General features: G+C 43.7%; 1 protein-coding gene across 1 annotated transcript; it reads right to left on the bottom strand.

Moving 5' to 3' along the window:
• Positions 1-1,654: 1,654 nt before the first annotated feature.
• Rdh11 (retinol dehydrogenase 11) lies at positions 1,655-17,034 on the bottom strand. The gene is made up of 7 exons (XM_052185575.1): positions 16,882-17,034; positions 14,009-14,127; positions 13,474-13,629; positions 11,598-11,702; positions 10,412-10,621; positions 7,977-8,166; positions 1,655-2,345 (listed from the first exon to the last, which is right to left on the bottom strand). Exons 1-7 carry the CDS (start codon positions 16,944-16,946, stop codon positions 2,240-2,242), a joined length of 951 nt encoding a protein of 316 aa, XP_052041535.1. The 5' UTR covers positions 16,947-17,034; the 3' UTR covers positions 1,655-2,239.
• Between the last annotated feature and the right edge of the window lie 7,195 nt (positions 17,035-24,229).

Here is a 24,229-nt window from a genome sequence, read left to right as displayed (position 1 = left end):
TGCTGTTAGAGTTGTACGAGATCCAAAGAACTGTGCCATATCTTCTACCCCAAGTCTGATATTTCTCTGTCACAGAAATAAATAGATACAAAAAGGAGCTCCTGCCAAGACCAAGAGATGTGGAAACAGTGACCTTTGGTTGGCATGTAAGTAGGAAGTTATTTGATGATTGGTTTGATGATCACAACCCAAACTAAGGGCAGGTACATTTCAGGTGTACTGTAATGATTCTGGGACACAAGCATCCAATAGAATGGGAAATAACTGCAGAACTGTAAATGTTTCCCTTAAACAACAATTACTTTCATTTAATTCTTAGTTATAATCTGGAACTAAAAACAAGGTAATTGAAAAGAACCTTTATTTCCATTGACAAGTGAATATAAATTAAGTGAAATATTATTTCAATTAATCACTGCAATTGTCAAAAGTTTTCCAATATCCCCATAAACTAATTTTAAAATAAGTTTATTGGTCAGAACAAGCCCATAAAAATTATTTGCAAATACTAGAAGTTAAAGATTGTGGTCCTGTCAGTCTTACACATTCAAGCTTAAAATATAATTGTCAGCCCAAGAAAATGGCAAACTCCCTTAGAATAGCAACCTCCAAACAAGTGATAGGAACAGGAGGGATTCCTGACACCCTTTTTTCTGTGTTGCTTTTGATAAAAGCTCTCCAAATAAAACAGAATTTTAGTAATCTGTCTCTACTTTCTTTTGCAGTTAAGGAATCAAATCCCGGGGGCCTCACACATTCCAGGAGAACACCCCCCCATGTCAAATTTGATTTATTTTTTTTTAATTATTTATATGAGTGCCTGCATGTGTATCTGTGCACCACCCCTGCAGGGCCTGTGGAGGTAGATGAGGCTATCAGATCCTTTAGACCCCCTATAACTAAGGTCATAGATGGTTGTGAGTTACCATGTGGATTCTAGTAATTAATTGAACCAGGGTCCTCTGGAACAGCAGTCATTACTAAGCCATCTCATCTCTCTACACACACTCCTGAAAAGGACATCTTATTAAGCTAATGTAAGAAAATGCTCTGAAAGAGTATGAGCTGACTATAATTACCAATTCTTAAGAGAACATTTCTAAATAGAGACTTGGTTTCACTCTTGTGCTTTGGACATTTTCTTGCCACACTGATTGGCCAAGACAGTGTGCCTTTCTATAGCTGTCTGTTATTGCCTTTCCGTTATGCTTTTAGATCCTCAGCTCACCCTTCATTATCATGTGTCACCTCCTAGGATTTTTCTTTTAAATTTCTTCCCTGCAGCATCTGTGCTTCTCAGTGACCGATTACAGCACAGAGAGTGTCTCCCTCACTTTGCAGTCACCCAAAGACTCCGCAGTGATTTGTCCCATCTCTGGTAATTTGTCTACACTAAAAGCTGATTAAGGACTTTTCCTTTGTGGCTACTGTGAATTTGGCGTGGAAACATATCCAACTGCACGAATGCACAGGAAGACACACAAAATGGACAATGAGACACAATGACAATGAGAAGGCCTTTCCTTTTCTAGTTTCCTAAGAGAAACTAAGGCACAAAAAAGAGGCCTCTGTGGATCTGGGGTCAGTAACTGATCACAGAAATCTATCGTCTCATAATGTTCGTTACCTCCTTACAAGGCTGAGAAACAGCGGAAAGATGACAGTTTAGCTTTATTTTTTATCTCTGCCCTTCAAATACCACAATCTTCTTAGAGAAGGAAGCTCTTCTGTGGTCTGGACATAGAAAAGTGTCTCAATAGCAAAAAGTTCACAGTGCCAGATTTAGTGAGAACTTTTCTTAAGTATCCAGATGTTGGGACCACAAAGACCTGCTCTGGAGCCAGGTCACTGGACTCCTGAGGTTGGGCTGCCGTTACAATGGAGTTCTTCAAGGAAAGGATGGTTGCCTGGGCGGAGCTCCATCTAATCCACATTGCCACATTCACAGGGCTTCTGTGCTCCTGGTGAGGAGCAGCTTCCAAAGGAAAATAGGAGCTGTGTAGGTCACACGAAGGTCTTCTGTCTTAGTCAGTGATACCACTAGAAACGCTGGCAGGAGCAGGAACAAAATAAGTCATACAAACTCAAGGGGTTTAGAGGAACCTGGCAGTGTGCTGGAATTTAACTGGATGCCAAGCAGGCAAGGCTTGAGGTTCTGCACTCTTCTTGTTAAAGGTTTTGGCCATTTTGAAGGACAATCATCATCTCCTCCGATCTTCTTTTGAGTCCAAACCACCACTTACCAATCCATTGGGAGGCCCAGCAGGTCACAGCTGACATCCCACAGCCGCCTGGCTATTGTCTCATTTCGACCTTGGCTAGAGACCCATGCCAATTGGCAATCACTGGAAGGGAAACAGAGACTTGAAACACAGGGTCAAGAATGGCATTTTTTCTTTGCCTAATATAAAGAATATGCTAGGAAAACAATCTAGAGCTCACAGGTCTCCCAGGTACTTTACAGGGGCAATGCTATCCCATTTCTTCATTTGTTGATCCTTTTTTCGTTTGCATCTCTCTGTGTAGCCCAGGCAGGCTTGAAGCACTGCTCACGATCACGATCCTTTTGCCTTGACCCCCTCCCCTCAAATGCTGGGGTTATAGGCATGTGCCACCACAGCCAGACTATTCTCCAGTCTTTATCTCAAAAAAAATATTTCTATCTTCTCACTCTGCTTTATCTGATCAGAATGCTTTCTCTGCTATACAATGTGGTCTATGTATAAGCTTAGCTACATCAGTGTCACCCAGACACACCCGTACGGGTCCATTTACTTCAAATGAGGTCAAAGGTCTGCCCTTCAAGGCCGTGGACAGTGTCCTGTGGCTACATCCTACTGTTCACATTGGCTGCAGAAGGCATTGTTACAGGAGTGAAGAAGGTTGGGGAGCTAGCTCAGTGAGTGAGTACTGACTGCCTGGGCCACTTGAAGCCCTGGCACATTGGGGACACCGTGAGAGGGGTCGAGGAAGAACAAAAAGCATAAAAGTGAGAATGAGGGGAAATCACTTTTATAATACCAAACCCTCTCAGTAATACCAGCAACAGTATTCCATGAACTTGATGATTTTCATTCTCAGCACCGTTGTGTTGGGGACACATTCAAGCCACAGAAGGTATTCTCAGAATCCTTCTCTATATTGCCATAACTCTGCAGGACAGGCATCCAAACTCTGTACCACCTAGAAAATTCTTTCAAGGACATTTCTTTTATTCATTGTATACTCTCTGCATCTAGAACATTTTGTGTGTGCATGTGTGTGTATATACATCAATCATGTATACATTCATGTTCATGTGTGCACATGTGCATATGTGTATTCATGTATAAGGAAGGCAGATATTGACATCACATGTCTTCCTAAATTACTCTCCACTTTATTTTTAGGACAGGGTCTCTCACTGAACCAGAGGTCACCAATTCAGCTAGACTGGCCAGCCAGCAAGCCTCCAAGATCTTCCTGTCTTTGCTTCCCTAGTCCTGCGATTACAGGTGTGTGTGTGTGTGTGTGTGTGTGTGTGTGTACCACTGCACTTGACTTTTCTGTGGATGCTAGAGAGTGAACGTTGGTCCGAATATCAGATGTGCTAGCTACATGAGGATCATTTCATCCCATGATCTTGCAAGAACTGCTGGTGGGAACATAAGCAAATAACTCTGGACAAACTCAGAGTGTTTACCAACTTTATTAACTCCCTTGCACCTCTAGTACATACTAATACTAGGATTTTCCTTGTCCTTTGTCCTTGCTTTGTGCTCCAGGGCAGTGGTTTTCAAACACCGTGCTATCCCTCCCAAGAAAACCTGGTAACGTCTGACTACCATTGTAGTCACGGTGGATGGAGGTATACCAGTATCTAGTAGGTGGAACTTGGGGCTGTGCACAGGGCAGCCTCCCACAAGAAAGGCCTCCTCTGAGGACTGCTGACCTCCCCACAATAACATGTGTGAGCAACTGTGTCTTCATTCCTATAGTTACAGGAGATTCAAAAGCTTTACTGAGTAATACTTCCTCCCCAGCATAAATATAAAAAGAAATTCTCTTAACTCACATGGCCAGCTACAGGCGAATGAGGCATCTGGGTTGTTCTGCAGGATCTAGCCACTCCTCTGAACTGACTGTTCCACCCTCTTGTCAGCTAAAATGGTCTCAGCAAGGAGGAAAGTAACTAACATGGCCTTTCTAGAGTATCACATTAAAACACTAACTTGAATGGATCTTATCCCTCACTGTAATGACAAAGCTTTAAAATGGTTAGAAGGAAAGATAGTACCGTAGTATGTCCTTGTGACCTCAAGTAAGGCAATGGATCCCTGGATACGACACCAAAAGTCCAACTGACAAACAAAAATGATAAATTGGACTTCATCAACAATAAAATTAGACACCTGGGTTAGGGGCAGAGCTCAGTGGTAGAAGCTCTGGGTTCATTTCCAGCAACACATGCACGAGCGCACACATGCGCGCGCACACACATGCATGCATGCATGCCATAAATGTGTTTGAGCTTTAAAGGACACCATCAAAAAAGGCGAAAAGATAATTCACAGAATATGAAGATATATTTGCAAATCATATAAAGGACTTGTATCTAGACTGTAAAGAACACTGAACAATATAAAGACAAATTTTGAAATTGGCAGAAGAGTTGAAAAGGCAATTCTCTAATAAAGATGCACAAATGAATAAAGCACACAAGAATGCTCAACAACGTTAGCAGGAAGATGAAGAAGATAAGCTGCGATTTCATATATACCAGGGTGGTGAGAGCAGAAGGAAGGACAGGTGCTGCCCAGGACTGGGGACAAAGCCTTCACGCACTGCTGGTAGGAGTGCAAAATGGAAAGGCCTGGTAGTTCTCTACAGCTAAACACGAAGCTGCCCAATGGTTCAGAAATCCCTCCAGAGGTCCTTAAGGAATGTCCATACAAAAACTCCTGTGTGTGTCAACTATGATGGTGTATGCATTTAATCTACAGTATTCAAGAGGCAGAAGCAGGAGGATCATAAATTCAAGGCCCACCCGAGTTACTTTGTAAATTCAAAGCCACAGTTGAGATACAAGTGAAAACTGATCTCAAAAACAAACACAAAACAAAACAAAGCAAAACCAAACCAAACCAAACCCACAGTGGACACTGCAGCTCATACCTATGATCCCAGCACTTGGGAAGCTGAGGCAGGATAACTGTCACAAGTTCCAGGCCAGCCTTTGTCTCAAAGACCAAAATGAAAGTAAGCCAAACAATAACAAAATAAATATTGTATGAATGTTCATAACAGTATTATTTAAATATCCAGAAAGCAGAATAGTATGTTCATTTTACCCATGGTATATATGATATGAACATACAATGAAATATTGTTTGTAACTAAATAGTGAAATATGCTTTCACATGGATGAAACTTGAAAACATTAAGGAAGTGAAAGAAACCACAAAAGGTTCTAGTTATGATTCCACTTATGTGAACATTGAGACTAGGCAAATCTTAGAGACAGAAAATAGGTTAGTAGGAGCAGACAGAGGAAATAGCCACTAAAATAGTCAAGGCCTCTCTCTATCAGAACAGGCCTCAACATCATCTCTAGATACCGAGCTACATGACTGCTGCTAGACCTTCAAAATGAAGTAAATTAATATTCACAGCATAAGAGAAGTTCCTTAAGAGTCACACATCTGGGGCCAGGTGGGGTGGGATCAGCGGTTTCCAGACGCCCAGTCTGCAGCCTCTAAGGCCCCCCCCACCTGTACAATTCTACTTGTATGCATGCAGATATCACATACTAGACACATATATAGTCTCAGGTAGACAATTGTCATTTCAAGTGAATATCTGTTTCCTTTTTTTTTTTTTTTTTGGCAATAGCAAACTTACCCTCGCAATCAACTTACCCTCTCTGAAGAGTGGATGGGAAACAATGGGACTAAGATTAAAGACAGTTGGTGTCCCCACATTCCCGGAACAGTTCCCATGGAGGTATGTCAGACAGCTGACTGGCCACTGACCGCCCCCAGCCTGCACTAACAGTGCAGCACACTTCCTGCTTGCCTGTTTCCCAGACTTCACGCCCACTGCTTTGGAATTCAAGGTCCTTAAGCTGCATGTATTCTCCCCATTCTACTTCTCCTTTCCGGCTCTCATCAACCTCCTGGTCCCACAGATGGGAAACTGGGTTCCCAAATCCTCTCAGCCCCACACTCGACTAGGAATCCACTAAGAAGTCAGGCAGACCTCACTCACAGAAGCTGCCTTTTCATTCCAGCTGTTACTGCCTGAAACCAGGAACTCTGTATCTTACAGGCTTACTTATTCACCATTAAAAAAAAAAAAAGGTTTGCTTTTTGTTTTTTGTTTTTCTTTATTTCCCCTTTTTTGTTTCTCCCAAAGCAGAGATCAGATTCTATTTCTCTGCTGCACTAACTTCTATGACTCCTCCACCAGTCTGGCATTATTAACCCTTTATCATCTGTTTCTTCATCTTTCCAATCCAATCCAATACTACCCATAGTCTTGTCTATAAAATATCAGTAATATCTTCAAGGTGGGGTAAAATATAAGTTTGAACTTATGTGACACATGATTTTCTTTATAAAAATATGGTGACAGGCTTGAGGATGGGAATGGGACATGTTTGGCCATGAATTATTGGCAGCTTAAGCTAGATAGTGGATGAATATGGGATTAATATGCATTTATTCTTCAATAAAAATTGAAGCGGGGGCAGGTAGATTGTGAGTTTGGGATCAGTTTGGGCTATGCAGCAAGAACATGTCTCAAAAAATATGTAAGTAGATAATAGGCCTGGGAGATTAGCTTAGTGGGTAAAGTGCATGCTTTGCAAACATGAGGATGCATGTTATAAAAAAAAAAAAGCCAGATGTGGTGGCACAAATTTTTAATCCCAGGGCAGGGACTTGAGACAGATGGGCTCCTGGACCCACAGGCCAGGTACTCTAGCTTTCTTGGCACATCTCAAGCCAAAGAGAAGTCTTGTCATTCTGCGTCCTACCCCCTTCAAAAGGTGGAAGGTGCCTGAAGGTATCTTCTGGCTTCCCCATGTACAGACACGCATGCAAACCTTCACACATACAAGCATGCATACAACAGACCCAAAAAACAAAAATTAGTGAGGGGAGGTGGCAGTGATAGAACACTTGCCTCAAGAGGCCCCAGGGTCCATCCTCAGCACTGAGAAAATAATAAAACAAAATACAAGGGACTTGATTGGTTCTATTTCAATCGTGAAGATAATAGAGAAATACAGATTAAAAACAAAATAGAGGGGCTGGAGAGATAACTCAGAGGTTAAGAGCACTGGCTGCTCTTCCAGAGGTCCTGAGTTCAATTCCCAGCATCCATAGGTGGCTCACAGCCATCTGCAATGGGATCTGATGCCCTCTTCTGATGTGTCTGAAGATAGTTACAGTTCACTCATATACATAAAATAAATAAACAATTTAAAAAATATTTGGGGTGCAAAGAAGGAAGAAGAAAACAGGATTGACATTAGAGGGAGAGACCAAAAGTAGACAAAACATAATTATTACTATGAACGATGGTATAAAAATAAAATCAAAGCTAGCTGGTACTTAAAGTGTGAACAGACAAATTCTTTTATTAAAAGACAAAAGCTATTTTAGAAAATATACCTTAAAATGTTTAATCTATTGTTATTACTTTATATGTATGAGTACTTATCTGCATGTGTGTCTATGAACCATGAACATGCCTGGTACCCATGGTGGCCAGAAGGGAATGTCAGATTCCCTGGAACCAAAGTTACCGACAACTGTAACTGAGTGCTGAGAATGGGACCCAGGTCCTCTAGAAGAGCGACCGGTGCTAGCCCAGCCATCTCGCCAACTCTGGGACGGACACATTTTATAAAAACACATTTACTACACCAGACAAACCCCGAGTTACTTCCCGTAAGCAGTAATGACTCATTGCAAAGACAGATACATTCATACCTGAAATGACTGCCACTTAAGCCCTCGAGACCTTCTGTTAGGGCACAGTACAGGCTCGTCTGCGCTCCCTGTTGAGGGGTCTTGATGAAAAAGAAGAACAGCTGCCAAATCCATCTCATAAAGGACGAGTGCCGAATCAATTCAGAGTGGACTGTGCCAGGGTGGACAGAATATGTTGTCACTCTAGAGCCTGGGGCAGGCAGGGGACACGTCAAGAAGGAAGACAAGATTTGATTTTGCCAACTAGACAAAGACGGCAAAGCATGTGACACCCCCCCTCAACTTACGACCCCCACAGACAATCTCTGTGCAACTGGTGACATCTTACACGCATGCACCTACCCACTGCGATTTATTTTCACACACTGCACAGACTCAGGAGCTAGGCTCCTCTCAGGAACAGGCTTGTCGCTGCACGAGGGCAGGAGAGCCAAGTCCCAGTCTCTCAGCAGCCCTTTACAATGCTGGCCGTCCTCATCCCTCCCTCTCAGCCTTCTTTTCCACCGCCTTCCGGGACCCATGCCCCTTTCAATGTTCTTACCTCTCTAGGTGCTGTGACTCGTTTCTGGATGCTGCTTAGTCATCACTCTCTACCCAAATACCAAACTTCAGAATTCTCATGGCTCATTAAACTCCCACCCTACAATTTTCGAGGTAGGGGTTCTCTGTGTAGCCTTGGCTGTCCCAGAACTGGCTCTGTAGACCAGGCTGGCCTTGAACTCAAAGAGATCCGATTGCCTCTACTTCCTGAGTTCTGGGATTAATGTGTATATCAATACTACCCGGCGGATACTCACTTTCTAGATTTTCTATTTCATTTATGTATATATGTGAGTCTCTCTGTGTGAATGCCATGTGTGGGGTACATGCAGAGGCCAGGAGATCCCCTGGAGCTGGAGTTACAGGCTCCTTTGAATAGGAGTAATTTGTACACATTACATGGAAAGACGACAGAGATCTTATTAGAATTATAGATCCGTCTATGACAAATACACAGAAGCAAATGCATAGGTAAGTAACTGGCAGCTGCTGACAGTGGTAATTCGAAGGATAGAGGATTAATAGAGGCTTTCTGTCTTTACTTCTATGTACTTCTAAACTATTTGAATGTCATAAAGTGAATGTGTATCACATACAACTAGAGTGACTTCATGTGCCGGTTGTTCAAATACTTGTTAACCTCTCCCCCAGCCCCCAGAGCTGTAAAGCAAATCAGGGAAGTACCTGGACCTGCCTTGTTCTGTCTTCATCCCCAGACCCTAAGTAGGACAAGGGAGGCTTGTCTGTGGGACAGATGATCAATCTTCCGGCACATCAGGATTCCTGTATTATATACACCACTGTTTTCCACTTAATGAACCCAACTGCCAGGGCTCCCTTACTGTTTTTCCCTAACTCTCCCAGTGGATGCATCTCTCTACCTCTGCATCATTTTAGCTTCCTCATCCGCCCTTTGGCTGTTCTTATAACATTTCCTCCTTAACTGTCCTGAACTGATAAGGAATCCCTTGCGCTAGCACAGGTTGGATACTGGGTCTGAGATGACCACTGGCTTCCTTCTTCCCAGCTCACAACTTCTGCAGCTGTCCATGTGGTTTGATCACCCTGTTTCAACAGTGGGGCTCTAGCTCCTGACTCTTGAGCTTCGATTCTGTCTGGCTTACCTCCTAAGCACTGCTGGCCCTAGATTCCCTTTCTCTTTATTAGAAATCCACATGCTAATGTTTACTCATGACTAGAGAGTCCCTTTCTCAAGCATATTTTTTTCCATTTGACCTTTTCTTTAAAAAAATTATTTTATAGTTATGACTATGTTGCCTGCATGTGTGCATGTGTGTGTGCCATAGTATAGCCAAGGAGTATACCAGAAGAAGGTATAGGATCTCCTGGAACTAGAACTGCAGGTGAATGAGCCACCATGTGGATGCTGAGAATTATAAAAGCAACAAGCGCTCTGACCTGCTGAGCCATCTCTCCAGCCCCTTGCTTGACCTTTTGCTATTAGAGAGATAACTCCTCCCCGGCCCCCAATTCCAGTACATGTTTCATACTAATGTCTGTTATTATGTACCACTTCACTTGTCACAGAAGTAAAAAAACCCTCACTTTGCTTGTGAGGACTGAATGGATTATGACCACAAGCTGTGAAGTAATTCTCACCTCACCTAGGGAGGACTAAATCTTGGAAACTCAGTAACTTGCAGGTAGCACAGCACTAAGCAGTGAGGCCAAGTCTTTAGATTCAAAGTCAGAATTCCTCTGTCCCTAGACAGCCACCTCCAACACTCAGTGGGGGGTACTTAGTGAAAGCATACCCAGTTTACTCAGAGATGCAGCTCCTGTGCAGGAGACGGGCTCTGGAAAACACTCTCCACCCTGTGGCTTTTCCCTATTCCTACTGTCTCCTGTCTCTCACACTGCTCACTCCCACTCACCTTTCAGCCTCCTGGCCAGCTCCTTAGTGAAGAGAATGTTGGCCAGTTTGCTGTGGCAGTAAGCGAGGCCTGCACTGTAGTACTTCTCGCCCTGCAGGTTATGGAAGTGAATCCTTCCCAGATGGTGTGCCAAAGAAGACACGTTGACCACCCTTGACGGGGCTGATTCCTTCAGCTTTTCTAGCAGCAAATGGGTCAAGAGGAAGTGACCTGTTGAGAGAAAGCAGGATTATCAGAGTTGTTCAGCATCCATGTGGGGATAAGAAACATCGTGATAAGCAAAGATCAGCTCTGGGAGGGAGGGAGAAGGGGAGGGGAGGAAGGAGGGAAGGGAGGCAGGGTAGCAACTTCTCATTATGAGTTAGAGAATGTGTTCGGGGAATTTTAGGAACTAGAAACAGCCAAAGATATGAGACGTTATGATATGTTTATGCAAGGATATGAGTCCCGCTTTAATTCAACAGAGGTTACCATCACTGTTTAAGAGCAAACAGTGACACACACGTGCAACCTTAGCACTCAGGAGGTTGAGGCAAGAAGACCACGAGTTGGAGGTCGTTGAAGAAAGAGCCTGACTCACAAAGGAACATGGAGAACACATGGCCTCTACCTGTTGCTAACTATAAAGATTGATTGTTAAGAATAGCAACACAGCCCTCTGGCTAATCAAGCTGTTCAAATATACTCCCAACACAAGCCAAATCACAATTACAGATTAAAAAGTAGGGAGAAAAGTTGGAGAGATGGCTCAGCAGTTAAGAGAGCTTGCTGTTCTTCCAGAGGACCCAAGCTTGCTTTCTAGTTAACCACATGTGGAAACCCACAACTACATATAACTAGTTCCAGAAGATCTGATGCTTTCTTTCAGCTTCTGCAGACACAACATATACATAGCATACAGACATACACGTAAATAAATCTTTATACATGCATAAACACATACATAATACATATATACATACATGTATAAGTATACATACATATGTGTGTGTGTGTGCAGGCAGAACCTGAAGAAAGCTCTCAGGATTAGCCCTCATCTTCTGGGCAGTTCTCAACTATTTACTATGCATGCATGGTTAATTATAGCCTCAAGCCCCAATGATGCCACAGAGAAGGCTCCACCTGACTCCTGACTTAGAAAAGTTTTTGGTTCCCCATGGCTTTGGATTGGAGACAGAATTCTCACCCAGGTGGTTGACTCCAAAGTGCATCTCAAAGCCGTCTGCGGTCTTCGAGTAGGGACACATCATCACGCCTGCATTGTTGATTAGAATGTGCAGATACTTTTCCTCTGTTGGAAGAGAAAACAACCACAGCGTTCACATCTCACATCTCAGATGTCCTCCTCACAACCTCACAACCCAGGCCTCCAGGTGGGGGGGTGAAAGCAGGGGTGTAAGACTGCACTCTTGGCCCTTATTCCCTCCAGTGACTTTGTATTGCTTTCTTATTGTAAGACTAGGGCAAAATTCCATTTTACATCACAGACTATCAAGTCCAGGCTCTCCAAAAGCTCCTTACTCATTGTCTTGGGGAAGTGTTCCATCTACCTCTCTCAACAGAAAGACTTTCCAAGCTGAAGGGAAAGACTTAGCAGCTAGCAGGGGTGGGTGGGGCTGGGGTGTTCTCTGAGCATCCATCCTTGTGGGGCTCTGGCCCTCAAAGAAGCCCGCCACCTCTCTCTCTTAGTTCAGTTCCTTGTGTGATTTATAGTTTATGACTATAAACTCTTACGGATAGAAGTTTATTTTCCTCAGGAAGTCTAGTTCCCTAAGTGATAGAGGTGAGGTATACCTACTTACGGTGAGATACCACAGCTTTCTAAAAAATGTTATTGCATCTATTTATTTGAGAGAGAAAGACAGAGAAAATACACGGCATGGAGTATGTGTAGGTCAGAGGACAACTTGTAAGCGTTAGTTCTCTCCTTCCGCCATGTGGGTTCTAAACAGTGAGCTCCAGATGCTTGGCAGCAAGCACCTGCTGGACCATCTTGCAGGTGCCACAGGTTTTTAAATCAAGATCTTATATCATTTAGAATGATTTCATGATATCAGCCTGGGTTCTAATCCTTGCACATCACTGCCCTTTCTCTCTCTACCCAGATCCTAAGTGTGTGGCTTGAATCAGATGACCCCTGTGAATCTCAGACATGTAAATACTTGGTTCCCAGTTGGTAGTTGTTTGGAGAGAATTAGGTAGTGTGACCCTGCTGGAGGAAGCATGTCTCTGGGAACAGGCTTCAAAGGACTTTTGCCATTCCCAGTATGTTCTCTGTATCATGCTTGCTGTTGCAGATGTGAGCTCTCAGTTGCTCCTGCTGCCAAGCCTTAGTCTGCCATCATGGTCTCTACCCTTCTGGAACTGTATTATCGCAGCAAAGGAAAGGTAAGCAATAGACCCAGACCTAGTACACTGCTGTGCCATGTCCAAGGTGGCCAGGGCTTTGCTCTTCTTCTTAGTGCATATGCCGTGGACCATGTGGCTCTCTTATGAATCCCAACCTTCTTCTATTCAGCTCCAGCTCTCAAGAGCCTAGGGCCGCCTCATCTCCCTATCCTAGCATGGATGATTATAATATACCCTACCAAGCTCCTGTTGAGTTCTGCTGTTCCTGCTACAGTTCTGACGTTAGCTCTTGCTCACTGCTATTATTTTGGGGCTGGAGGAACTCTTTGGGAAGGATTTGGAAGTGTGGCCTTGTTGGAGAAGATGTTACTCGGGGTGGGCTATGAGATTTCAAAAGCCCACACCATTCCCAATTAGCTACTTCTGCCTTGTGGTTGCAGATCCAGATAGGCTGTCTCAGGTACTGTTCGATGGCCAATGCCGGCCTACCTGCTGCCACGCTCCTTGCTTGCTGTAAGAGTCATGGACTCTAGCCTTCTGGAACTGGGAACCGCAAATTAAACACTTTCTTTTATAAGTTGCCTTGGTCACGGTTTATCACCATGGCAATAATAAAGGAACTAAAATGCTCTCTTTTCATTTCTGCATCCTGAAAATGTCCCTTTGACACAAATCATATCCCAATGATTATAATATAGTTTCTCACCACTTACCAGCTAAGAAGTCTTTGGCAAAGGCTCGAATAGACTTGGTATCAGCGAGGTCCAGTTTCCGTACAAGGACCTGACTGTTCCCTGTGATGGCTTGGATCTCACTAGCCACCAGTTCCCCCTTTTTCACATCCCGGCAAGCTAAATACACACGGGCTCCTGTCAACCAAATGAAGGAAAAAAAAAAAAAAAGCAAACCAGTCAGCTCTGGTTTCAAGTGGTTTGAAAGACTGAATGCAGATGCTGAGTGCTCCTGACATTTTACAAAATAGAATTTTTATCCCTTACTTCACAACCATGGCATCTGAAGCAAATTAGCAAAGAAAAAAATTTAAAAAAATGGTATTTGCTATTTTTTAAAGTTTTCTTCTTAAGTACCCATTATTTGTAGAGCATCATACTAGATTCAGACTCTTAACAGGAAATTAATAAGGTACTTGGAGTGAGTATTCTTACATTCCAAGTCTGGGAAGAAACATGACCATCACTATGAGGGGTAAAAAATCAACATAGGTGCGTTGGGAACACATGCACTTGCCTCTCTGGGCCAGGTCTTTAGCTGTCTCCTTCCCAATGCCTGTGTTAGCACCGGTGACTATGGCTACCTTCCCGGGAAGCTGGACATTAGATGTGCACACACCACTGGACAGCAATTTCCTAGAGACACAGGAAAACATGTCAGTCCTTCATTCTCCATTCCTGTTGAAGAGTCCTGAAGCTCCATCTGCCTTCCAATCCCAGGGCCAAGTTTGCTTTTATTGCTTCCAGTGGTATTTTTTTATAAGGTTAAGTTAAAAAATGGCAAGGCCAGCAGGATGCTTAGCAGCTAAGCATGCCTGCCTTTAAGCTGCTGCCATCAGTACAGTCTCCAGAACCTATGTGACGGAAGTGAGGACTGACTCAATGTTGACTTCTGACCTCCACATGCACACCATAGTACACACATGTGCACCCACCCCAACATATAATAACATACACATAGTAAATAAATCTTAAAAAGTAAGAAATAAAGAAAATAGCTTTCTGCTCTTAGGTCAGGTGCATATATATATACCACTGAGGAGATAGAGGAGTTCAAGGCCAGCCTGGGTTACATAGCAACTGTCTCTAAAAGGAAAACAAAAAATTTATGTTCTTGTTTAAGGATAAAATGTGATAGCATTTTAAAGACAAAAGTTAGCCGGGCAGTGGTGGCGCACGCCTATAATCCCAGCACTCTGGGAGGCAGAGGCAGGCGGATTTCTGAGCTCAAGGCCAGTCTGGTCTACAGAGTGAATTCCAGGACAGCCAGGGCTATACAGAGAAACCCTGTCTCAAAAAAACCAAATCCAAAAACCAAAAAAAAAAAAAAAAAAAAAAAAAAAAAAGACAAAAGTTAGACCTGGCTGAGTATGGTGGCTCATACCTTTAATCCTAGCACTCGGGAAGCAGTGGCAGGCAGATTCTGAGTTCAAGGCCAGCTTGGTCTACAGAGTGAGTTTCAGGACAGCCAGGGTGATATTGAGAGATGCAGTCTCAAAAAACTGAAACAAAGTGTATCTGCTCCCCAAAGTAAAGTCCTAGATGAGTGTTTGATTGGTCAGGCACCCGACTTCAGTTTAGAGTTTCCAATCAGGCATTTTTGGCTTAGGAAATCATAAGACTCAACCAAACAGAAGAAAAGTAGTCTTTATATGCCAATCTGTGGCAAACAGCATTTTATAATCTTAAGAATGGCTAATCCAATTCAAAGAATAGAAATCATAAACTTATGAATCTAGGTCAGAAAATAAGAAAAAAGATACTGCATTCACACAATTTTTAAAAATACATTTAAGAATGAGACAAGGGTTAGGACTGGGTAAACATGGGGTAACCATATGTAGTTTACTCCAGTGCCAAGGCCTGGGTTTGACTTCTACCATCACACATTAATATCAGAATAATAACAACAACAACAGAGCAGAGTTACAGCAGAAAACGTGAGGCTCTGTGTCTTGTCTAACTGGAGTCCTTCCTCCTGTGCTGTGTGCTCTGCACGCTTTCCAAAATGGATGAAGCACAAACACAACCCTCAGATTTTCCTATTCTCTTTCCCTCAATTTTAGGACTAAATGAATCGGTTGTGTTTTTAAGGAGCATTTCAACCATTCTACTAAACTTGTTATCTGCAAACAGTCACTACTTAAGGCAAACTAACTTGTGGTGCCCAAAGGAACCTCTCTCTCTCTTCAGGGATCAAGGCCCCTGGCTCTGTCTCACAACCCTTCAGACTCAACTTCAACACTGACAAACCCTGTGGATCAGCAATTGACCCTTCCTCTGTAATCATCAAAAACAAGACAATCAACTTCGAAGGCCCAGCTCTGGCCACGCTCTCCCAAGCTAGCTCCAACGGGAATAGTAGAGTCTCTAGCTCTGGTTCAAGTTTTTGTTCAGATTCTATATGAAGATCTTGTGGTAGAAAGAAACCCATGTTTTCACCTGAGTACAAGGCCCATGGGTGCCTACATGTGGCAGTACTAAGTATGCAGAGGGGAGGGAAAATAGAAATGGAAGTAGGCCACCAGGGAGAGAAGGAAAGGAGAAGAAGAAAAAAAACCGTTGGTCATGGTAAGAAATGACAGAAGCCCACAGCCTCAGCTCCAATAGGAACTATGGCTACACGCCCAGGAAGAAGGGCGCGTTTATTACTGGTCCACCGTCACTCCTGGTGATTTACTCAGAACCAATCAGTGGATGGCCCCTGTTGTAGCCGGCAGCTGATTCTCAGGTGATTACACCTCCAGGTTTGGGCTGACCAGACACCTAATCAAGAGACCTTTCTGCCTTCTTTGACCACGTGCTTCCCCTCCTGGTCCCTAGTGGTCTAATTCGGGCAAACAAGCACACATTCCTACTCCGAAGGAAAATGAATCTTCAGTTGTCTCAAACGCCTGCACGGAGGAGTGAATAATGGCAACAAGAGAGCATGGTCCAGACAACACTGACATCGGGTTCAGAGAGCAAAAAATGCAACCCCCCTGTAGTACCTCAAAGGCTGGAGGCAAATAGCTAGACAAAGGCTGGTTCAAAGCGTGGGAGTGGAGAAAACAGAATCTGAAGCCCGCCATGCTCACCGGCTTTCCGGAGCCTGAAAGTAGATAGTGCAGGAGGAAATAAGGTAGGCCAGAAAGAGCAAAACAGGATGATGGAGACCCGGAGCGCTTTTAAGACTACCTAGGGTCTGGGGTCTGGCCGCACCCACGTCCAGGGCACCAGGATTTCACCTGCGGGCCAGTAAACTCCAGATCTTAGCCGTCTTAAAGGACTCCCTAGTCATTTCCCAGTCTTTCTTTACGGGGACCGGGGGTTGGAAGGGTGGCGAGCTTCAGTGGGGATTTTTGTCCCTCTCTAAAAGACCTGGCAAGAAAAGGCAACATTCGCACAGACCTGATTTTTGGCGTGACCAAGTACAGGACTAAGGGAAGAGAGAGCAGTAGCAGGAACCCAACCATCTCAGCACCACCGAAGAGCAGTGGAAGTTGATGCTCCAAAGAGGACGGCGGGACTGTGGCTTCTGATTCCTAGACACACCCCGGTTCAACGGCAACCGCCAGGAAGCAAAGCCCTCTGGGAAATGTAGTTCTGGATTTGGCGGCCGCCTAGCGGCGATACTTTCAGAGTGAAGCTTCCAAGCACTATGAAAAGTTGAATAACACAACACTGGAACAGAAGTATTTAATGGTCCGGGACCTAGGCCCTATGGGATTTTGAGCCAGCCCTTCTACCGCCCTCTAGCCACTAATTGATTCTTTGGAAGTCTCGCGAGTTTGCTATCTCCTGGGGCCCAAGTCCAGTGTTTGGTTCAATCATTATTAGGAAATTAACACATTTTGTCTGGGAAACAGTGTCTGGAAAGTATTCTGAGGCCGATTACACAGGACAGGATCTGTTAGTCTGACAGTTGGTGTGATGGAAGATATCCTTCCTCAAAGACTACCTTTTCCAATGGGGCAAAGCAAGTTAGGACCTCCCCTAGAGAATCACTGTTGAGTTTACTTCGAACTATGGTAGTAACCTTCATAATTTCCCAAGTACGTGGTTGTTATTTGATAATAGATAGTTTCTTGGATGACTGTATCATGTATTACTCCTCAAGGAAACAATGAATTTCTCAGACTGACATAGTTGGTTTTATCACTTTGTCAGAGTTTAATCCTTTCTTGAACATTTAATCCTTTTAATCCTTTCAGGAACATTTCTCTGGGAACAGGCAAGCTCCTTGTTCAAGCTTTTCTTTCCTTTGAGGTGTATTTCATGGGGATTAAACATGGATAATCATATTCAACAAGTTTTGAAAGTCATTGTCTGTGGTTTCCCACCTACACTATTAGTTTCTGGTTCATTTGCATAATTAATTTCCATTCATTGGAAGGCACCTGTTCCATGGTCAGTTTGCAGCTACATGTTGTATAGCACCTGGGAAGAAGACATATTCTTACAGATTTAGCATTGGATTATCTGGTAATCATCAGCATTTGTCTCTTTCTTGTTACCTTGATGTCTAGTATTTAGAGAGAGACTCACAGTTCAATAAAAGCCTTTTATGAATTCTGTTTCTTATTCATTAACAGTATCTCTACCATGAACTGGTGTAATTGCTGAGAGGTGACACAGAGACAGCCGTGAGGTGCTACTGCAGGGGCTTTCAAAGCTGCAGCTTCTCCTTCCTGCTTCAACCTTGGTTCTAACCATGAACTTACATTTGTGGTGTGGGGGAACCTGGAATAGACCCTTTCTAGTGATTGTGAGCCCCCCTCATGGTCTGAGCCACACTGGGACCCTATCAACAGACTCACTTTCTGCCTCACTGATCCCTTAGCAGCCCATCCACCAGTGACAATTAGGAAACTTTCCTCTTTTTGGTCAGTGTAAATGTTTCTCTGAGTCTGAGGAGGTGACTGGAAGTGCGTTGAATGTTTGGTGCCCTTCTTGTACTCTTGGAGATAGAGGTCTTCCTTACCTAGCCCTAGCCCACCTCCCTTGGAGCTGCGACCCTGCAGTTTCCTTAGCTCTACCTGGCTATTGCTTGGAGCTAAGTATAAATCCCACAGCTCCTCTAGGCCCTCATGGCTCTGTATCTCTGTTCCTCAACCCCTTCCTGTGAATGAGAACCTACCACTAGCGCTGGGTCTTCGTCCTTGCCTTCTGGCTTCTGCAAAAGTCCTGGTACCAGAGTCTCTCCTTTAGCTTAGCCAGGCTAAGTCTCTGACCCACATTGAGTGGCCTGGTCCTCCATGAGTCCTGGGGACACCCACGACCCCCTCTCTTATCCATGAGAACAGTGTCTTCTGTACCTTCTCATTCCCCCCTTGGGGATGCCTCTTAGAAAACCTCCAGCCTCTGCACCTGAAACCCAAGCCAAAGGGGCTTAAATTTATTCACCTTTCCAATCAAAATTGGCCTCAATATCCCATAGATAATCATTCCAAATGGCTGCCTAATGGCCTGATTGATTCTAATATTATCTGGGACCTTTACAAATATATAATATATAAGTGATCCAGGGAGTGGAAAGAAATTCCCTATTCCCTAACGCTCTTTGTTCCAAGTGCAGTCTGTTTTTGTCTGATCTTTCCCTTACCCCTGCTTGATGTAAGTATCCTGTCTTCTAAGTTATCATTGATGGCGCTGTAGGTTTGTTGCAAAATGGGAGCCAGAAGCCCAGACTAGCAGGAGGAGGAGAGAGCAAAGGAGTGACCCGCTGCAGTGCCATCTGTGCTGACTGGTGCACCTCTTAGCGCCTCTTGCTGTAGCCTCTGTCTATAGCCACACCTCAACAATTTCCTATCTCCAAGCCTTCCTTGTTCTCAGCCTACTGGATTCAGTTTTGTGGGGATCCAGGTGTCTTTTAGGTATGAGTGGCACTGGGTTGTTTTATGCTGTCCTGCTTCAAGTAAAAGCTGGCCCAGGAGGTGGGGTATGGCTCCCCCTCCCCTAGACCCAAGCATGCTTAAGGATTTCCTCCAAAAATCTCAGTCCTATATCAGGTGAGCCACCTGACAATGTGACAGAAAAAAAAAGAGAGCAAAACAAAGTAAAGGAACAGACTATTCTCAATGAGGACTACTGCTGCTAATGCCTACTCTTTAGGTTTTGGTTTAACTCTCTAAAACTTTCGCTAAGGTCCAAATCTTACTTCAAGATTTGTAAGCATATTGGATAGAAGTAAAACCATACAAAATCCCTAACAAAGGGGTTATCTTAAAACACATAGCACCAGGATTGGTAATTAAAAATCTATACATAGGTACCTTAAAGGAAACATGTGGCTCACCGCAATCTTAGCAGCTGTCCCCCTCATAAGAATGGAGGCAGTCATCTTCAGTAGGGTTGGAAAGGATGGACTTTGCCATGTGACCCCATTCTCATCTTGAGTAAAAGTGACCACATGGTATAAGCCAACTATGGAAATAACAGCTCCTTCTAACTGTGAGGCCTAAGCCAGATTATTCTTGCACGGTGTTTGATCACACTATCAAACCACAACCCACAGTCCCTTCTTTTCTTCACCCTTCCTGGTTTCTCTCCCTTCTCAGTGATGGACTGCCCACCAGGTCAGGGCTGAGACAGTCCCCTACTAGGACCCTGAATGGAGTTACAATATTCCAGGGGGCATCCTACCTAGGAATCAATTTATAACTTGCCTTCTGGCTAGTCTTTACAAGGATTCCCATTAAGGTAGTAAATCACGAAAAGCTCTAATAGATCATTCAGGATAAAAATGAAAATCCTTCTCAATACCTAGAATGCCTTACTAAGGCCCTACTACAATAGTCTACTGGATGTAGATCCTGAGACCCTAGGTGGAAAACACCTCCTTTTGAGTTACTTCTTTTCCTAGAGTTTCCCTGACATTAAAGCCAAACTTAAATATAACATATATTCTCTATCTAGACTCCAGACTCCTCAGGTGGAAATTTTAGCTGTAGCCTTCAAAGTGTACCTTGGGAAAAATGGAAAAGTCTGAAAACAAAAATACCTAGTAATGGCTAAGGGCTCTCAGTCAGCCAAAGTGAAAGCCCAGGCTCCCTGGCCTCCCAGAAGCCCAAGAATGTCCTTGCTTCAAATGTGGTCATGAGGGTCACTCAGACTTTCTCAGAAGGAATAAAGCTTAATTCACTGGGGCCGACACTCTCTGTGACCAGCAAGAAACTCTCTGAATTCTTTAAACTCTTTGGTGGTCAGTGAGAAAGAAAAGAGAAAAGGGGGAAGAATCATAGACACACACATATACACACATATACACACATTCACACATACACACATTCACACATTTAACAGATGGAGCAAAGCTCCAATGAGCAAGCTCCAACAATTTTCCATACATACGTACATATACATACATACATACACACATACACACATATACATACATGCATGCATATACATACATATCATACATACATGCACATGCATACATACATACACACATATACATACATACATGCATATACATACATATCATACATACATGCACATGCATACATACATACATACATACACACATATACATACATACATGCATATACATACATATCATACATACATTTGGTGGGTGGAATAAGTTTAACAAGCAGACTCCAACTACTTTATTTTTCTCTTTAGCCTTTTGATACCATCTAAGACAAAGATCTCTATGTAAGAAAAAGATTGACCCCATAGCCACATGTTGCATATTTTCTAAAAACAATCACTACAAAAACATATTTTTCAAAAATAGATGAAAATTATTACACAAAAGGAAATTACAGCCAGGCGGTGGTGGCGCACACCTTTAATCCCAGCACTTGGGAGGCAGAGGCAGGCGGATTCCTGAGTTTGAGGCCAGCCTGGTCTACAGAATGAGTTCCAGGACAGCCAGGACTACAGAGAGAAACCCTGTCTTGAAAAAACTAAAAAAAAAAAAAAACAAAAAAACAAAAAAAACAGAATTATTGAGTGTTTCTTTTGAAGCTAATTAGCTAACTAAATACTCCCCATCTATCTTTCTCTCCTTAAGTTCATCATAACCCCAAAGCAATAATTCTTTTGTCATTGATTAACAAAGTTTAGGCAAGCCTGTCTATAGTAGCAAGTTTTTCCTATACTTAGCTGATGACAATTTGTATTTACCAAACCTTTTTATCCTCTGTCCTGCATCTTATTTTTGAAGTCTTGTCTATCTAAACTGGCTAATCGTCTATTCTCTATTCTTATACTAGAATTATTTACTCCTTATTCATAACCCTGTCTTTTCTTGTTGCGCACCAAAACCTGTGACCACATCCCTAGATCACAAGATCAAGGAACTCAGATCCAACCAAAGGTGAAATGCTTTTTATCATTAACTTGGCCATAGTCTATTTTTCTCTTCCAAGTACTATTGCTTGCTTGGAACGCAGAAAAGTGCACCATGTTTCTTTTCCAACCTATACAACCCTCATTACTCTGTAAGGGAGGGGGCACATTCTGCTCTTTCTGGCAACACAAACCCTCTCCTTAAACTTTCTATCAACAGCTCTAACTTCCTTAATCTTATTCTTAAATCAAGTCAGGGATTCTGTGAAATCATTACTTCATCTAAACAGTATTATTTTATGAAAGTTCATCTTCATATTGATCTGCAGGAAAATTGCCCAATAGAGTGGGCTGTCTCCCAAGAAGCAATCACATGAGGGTCTCCCCATGTCAAGCGCACCGTGCTAGACATATGAGGAATATAGCAATGAGAAGCCTGAGATGGCACCGCCGCAGCAAGAAGCAATCCATGGACAGGCCCTCCAGCACTGTGGCCTTCCAAGGTACATCCATCACAACTGTGCAGAACGGTGGGCTGTCTCCAGGAAGCTCGCTTGTCCACTGCAGTTCTTCCTGCATGGTGTCTTCCAAGGCTTACCAAACCCACCACTTAACTGTATATTTAGGGGTATCCCCTTTACCCAGTCCTTCCTTGTGATCCCAACTTGTCCCATCTCCTGGCTGGTAAGAGACCTTCTAGCCAAAATGGGAGCCTTTCTTTCCTTTCTTTCCCACATTCGCTTGACTCTAGGCTCACCAGTCATTTCTCTCCTCCTCCTTCAAACTACACACTCTCTGATACACCATTTTTTCTTACTTGATTCTCAGGAAGATCCATGAGTAGAGAACACCCAAAACTCTTCTATAGCCAAACATCACCCCCAACTCATCATTCAATTACAAAAACCTCACCAAAAATATCACCCAAGCTTAACATCATTTCCTCTCCTATACTCCATGCCTAGGAGAGGCAAGATCAGGAATAACGCCACATGTAACTCAACTCTGGGAACAGGGGATACTGGTCCCTTGCCAATCAGCCTGGAACACACCACTACGGCCAATAAGAAAGCCCACTCCAGTGACTACCAGCCTGTACAAGACTTAAGGGAAGTCAATAAAAGGGTAAAGATATTCACTACACGGTACCTAACCTTTACACCCTACTGAGCAGTCTGCCTCACAAAACAGACATCTATACTCTACTGGACCTTAAGGATGCCTTCTTAAGTTTGCCACTAGCTCCAACTAGTCAGCCTTGGTTCACTTTCAAATGGAGCAACCCAGAGAGTGGATTCAATGGGCAGCAAACATGAACCAGGCTGCCACAAGGATTCAAGAACTTGCCGACCATCTCTGATGAGCCATTTCATGAAGACCTGGGTGGGTACAGGCAGGCCCACCCCCAGATAACGCTCTTGCAGTACATTGATGACTTGCTCATAGCTGCCCCACATGAAGAGACTTGCTGTTTGCCAACTTAATGCCTTGCTCAGAGTTAGACCAGATGGGATATCAAATGTCTTCCAGGAAGGTGCAGCTCTGCCCAAGGGTGTAACATACCTAGGGAGAAATGAAGGAGGAGGGGCGGGCAACATGTGCTATCTCAACATTCCAGTTCCCAAGACCCTGTGTCAAATTTGTGAGTTTCTGGGTTCTGCAGGATTCCAGACTCTGGGTACCAGGATTCAGAGATTGCAAGCATCTCTAAGAGGCCACTAGGAGGCAGGAGAGTACCTTAAACTGGACGAAGCTTTTCAAGTCTCTAGGAGGCACACTACTTGTCCTTCCAGACATTTATGAGCCTTTCCACTTGTATGTAGATGAAAACAAAGGTATAACCAAAGGGGTGATGACTCAGATCCTGGGTCCTTGGAAGAGACCAGTGGCCTATTTGTCTAAGAAATTGGACCCTGTCACACGAGGGTGGCCAGCTTGCCTATGTATTGTGGCAACTGCTGCTTTGCTGGTCAAGGACGCAGATAAAATCACCATGAAGCAAAAACTGATTATAACTACCCCTCATGCCATCAAAGGAGTGCTCAGTGCCCCACCTTACCCCTAGACATTGGATATCCAATGTCCTGCTGGTGCATTGTCAGTCCCTGCTCTGGGACCCACCCTACGTTAAATACCACTCTGCCTTTGCCATAAACCTGGCTACTCTGCTCCCAGACCTGGACCTGGACATTAAGCCTGACTGCTCGATAATGCTGAGCCATAACCAGAACCTGAGGCCAGACCCGACAGATATCCCTTGGCTGGATGTGGGTATGACCTACTTCTCGGACAGGAACAGCTTCATGCAAGGCGGAATCAGGTATGCAGGTGTGGAGGTGGTGGCTCCTGACTCTACAGTGTGGGCTTTGGCCTTACCACCTTGCCTCAAAAAGCTGAGTTAATTGCCTTGACTCAGGCCCTAAAACAGGCAAAGGGCAAAATTGCTAATGTCTATACA

This window comes from Apodemus sylvaticus, chromosome 6 (genome assembly GCF_947179515.1).
Source record: "Apodemus sylvaticus chromosome 6, mApoSyl1.1, whole genome shotgun sequence".
Lineage (NCBI taxonomy): Eukaryota > Metazoa > Chordata > Mammalia > Rodentia > Muridae > Apodemus > Apodemus sylvaticus.
This window is presented reverse-complemented; position numbering and strand designations above follow the sequence as displayed.

Bases quoted from the DNA above. Each gene is read 5' to 3' on its own strand.
- Rdh11 (XM_052185575.1), bottom strand. From the start codon at position 16,946: ATGGTTGGGTTCCTGCTACTGCTCTCTCTTCCCTTAGTCCTGTACTTG. The intron at 13,630-14,008 runs GCAAGTGCATGT...TTTGGTTGACAG, and splicing joins TAAAGACCTGGCCCAGAGAG to GAGCCCGTGTGTATTTAGCT. The intron at 2,346-7,976 runs GTATGAATGTAT...TTTCCCTTCCAG, and splicing joins TTAAGTGGCAGTCATTTCAG to TGATTGCCAATTGGCATGGG.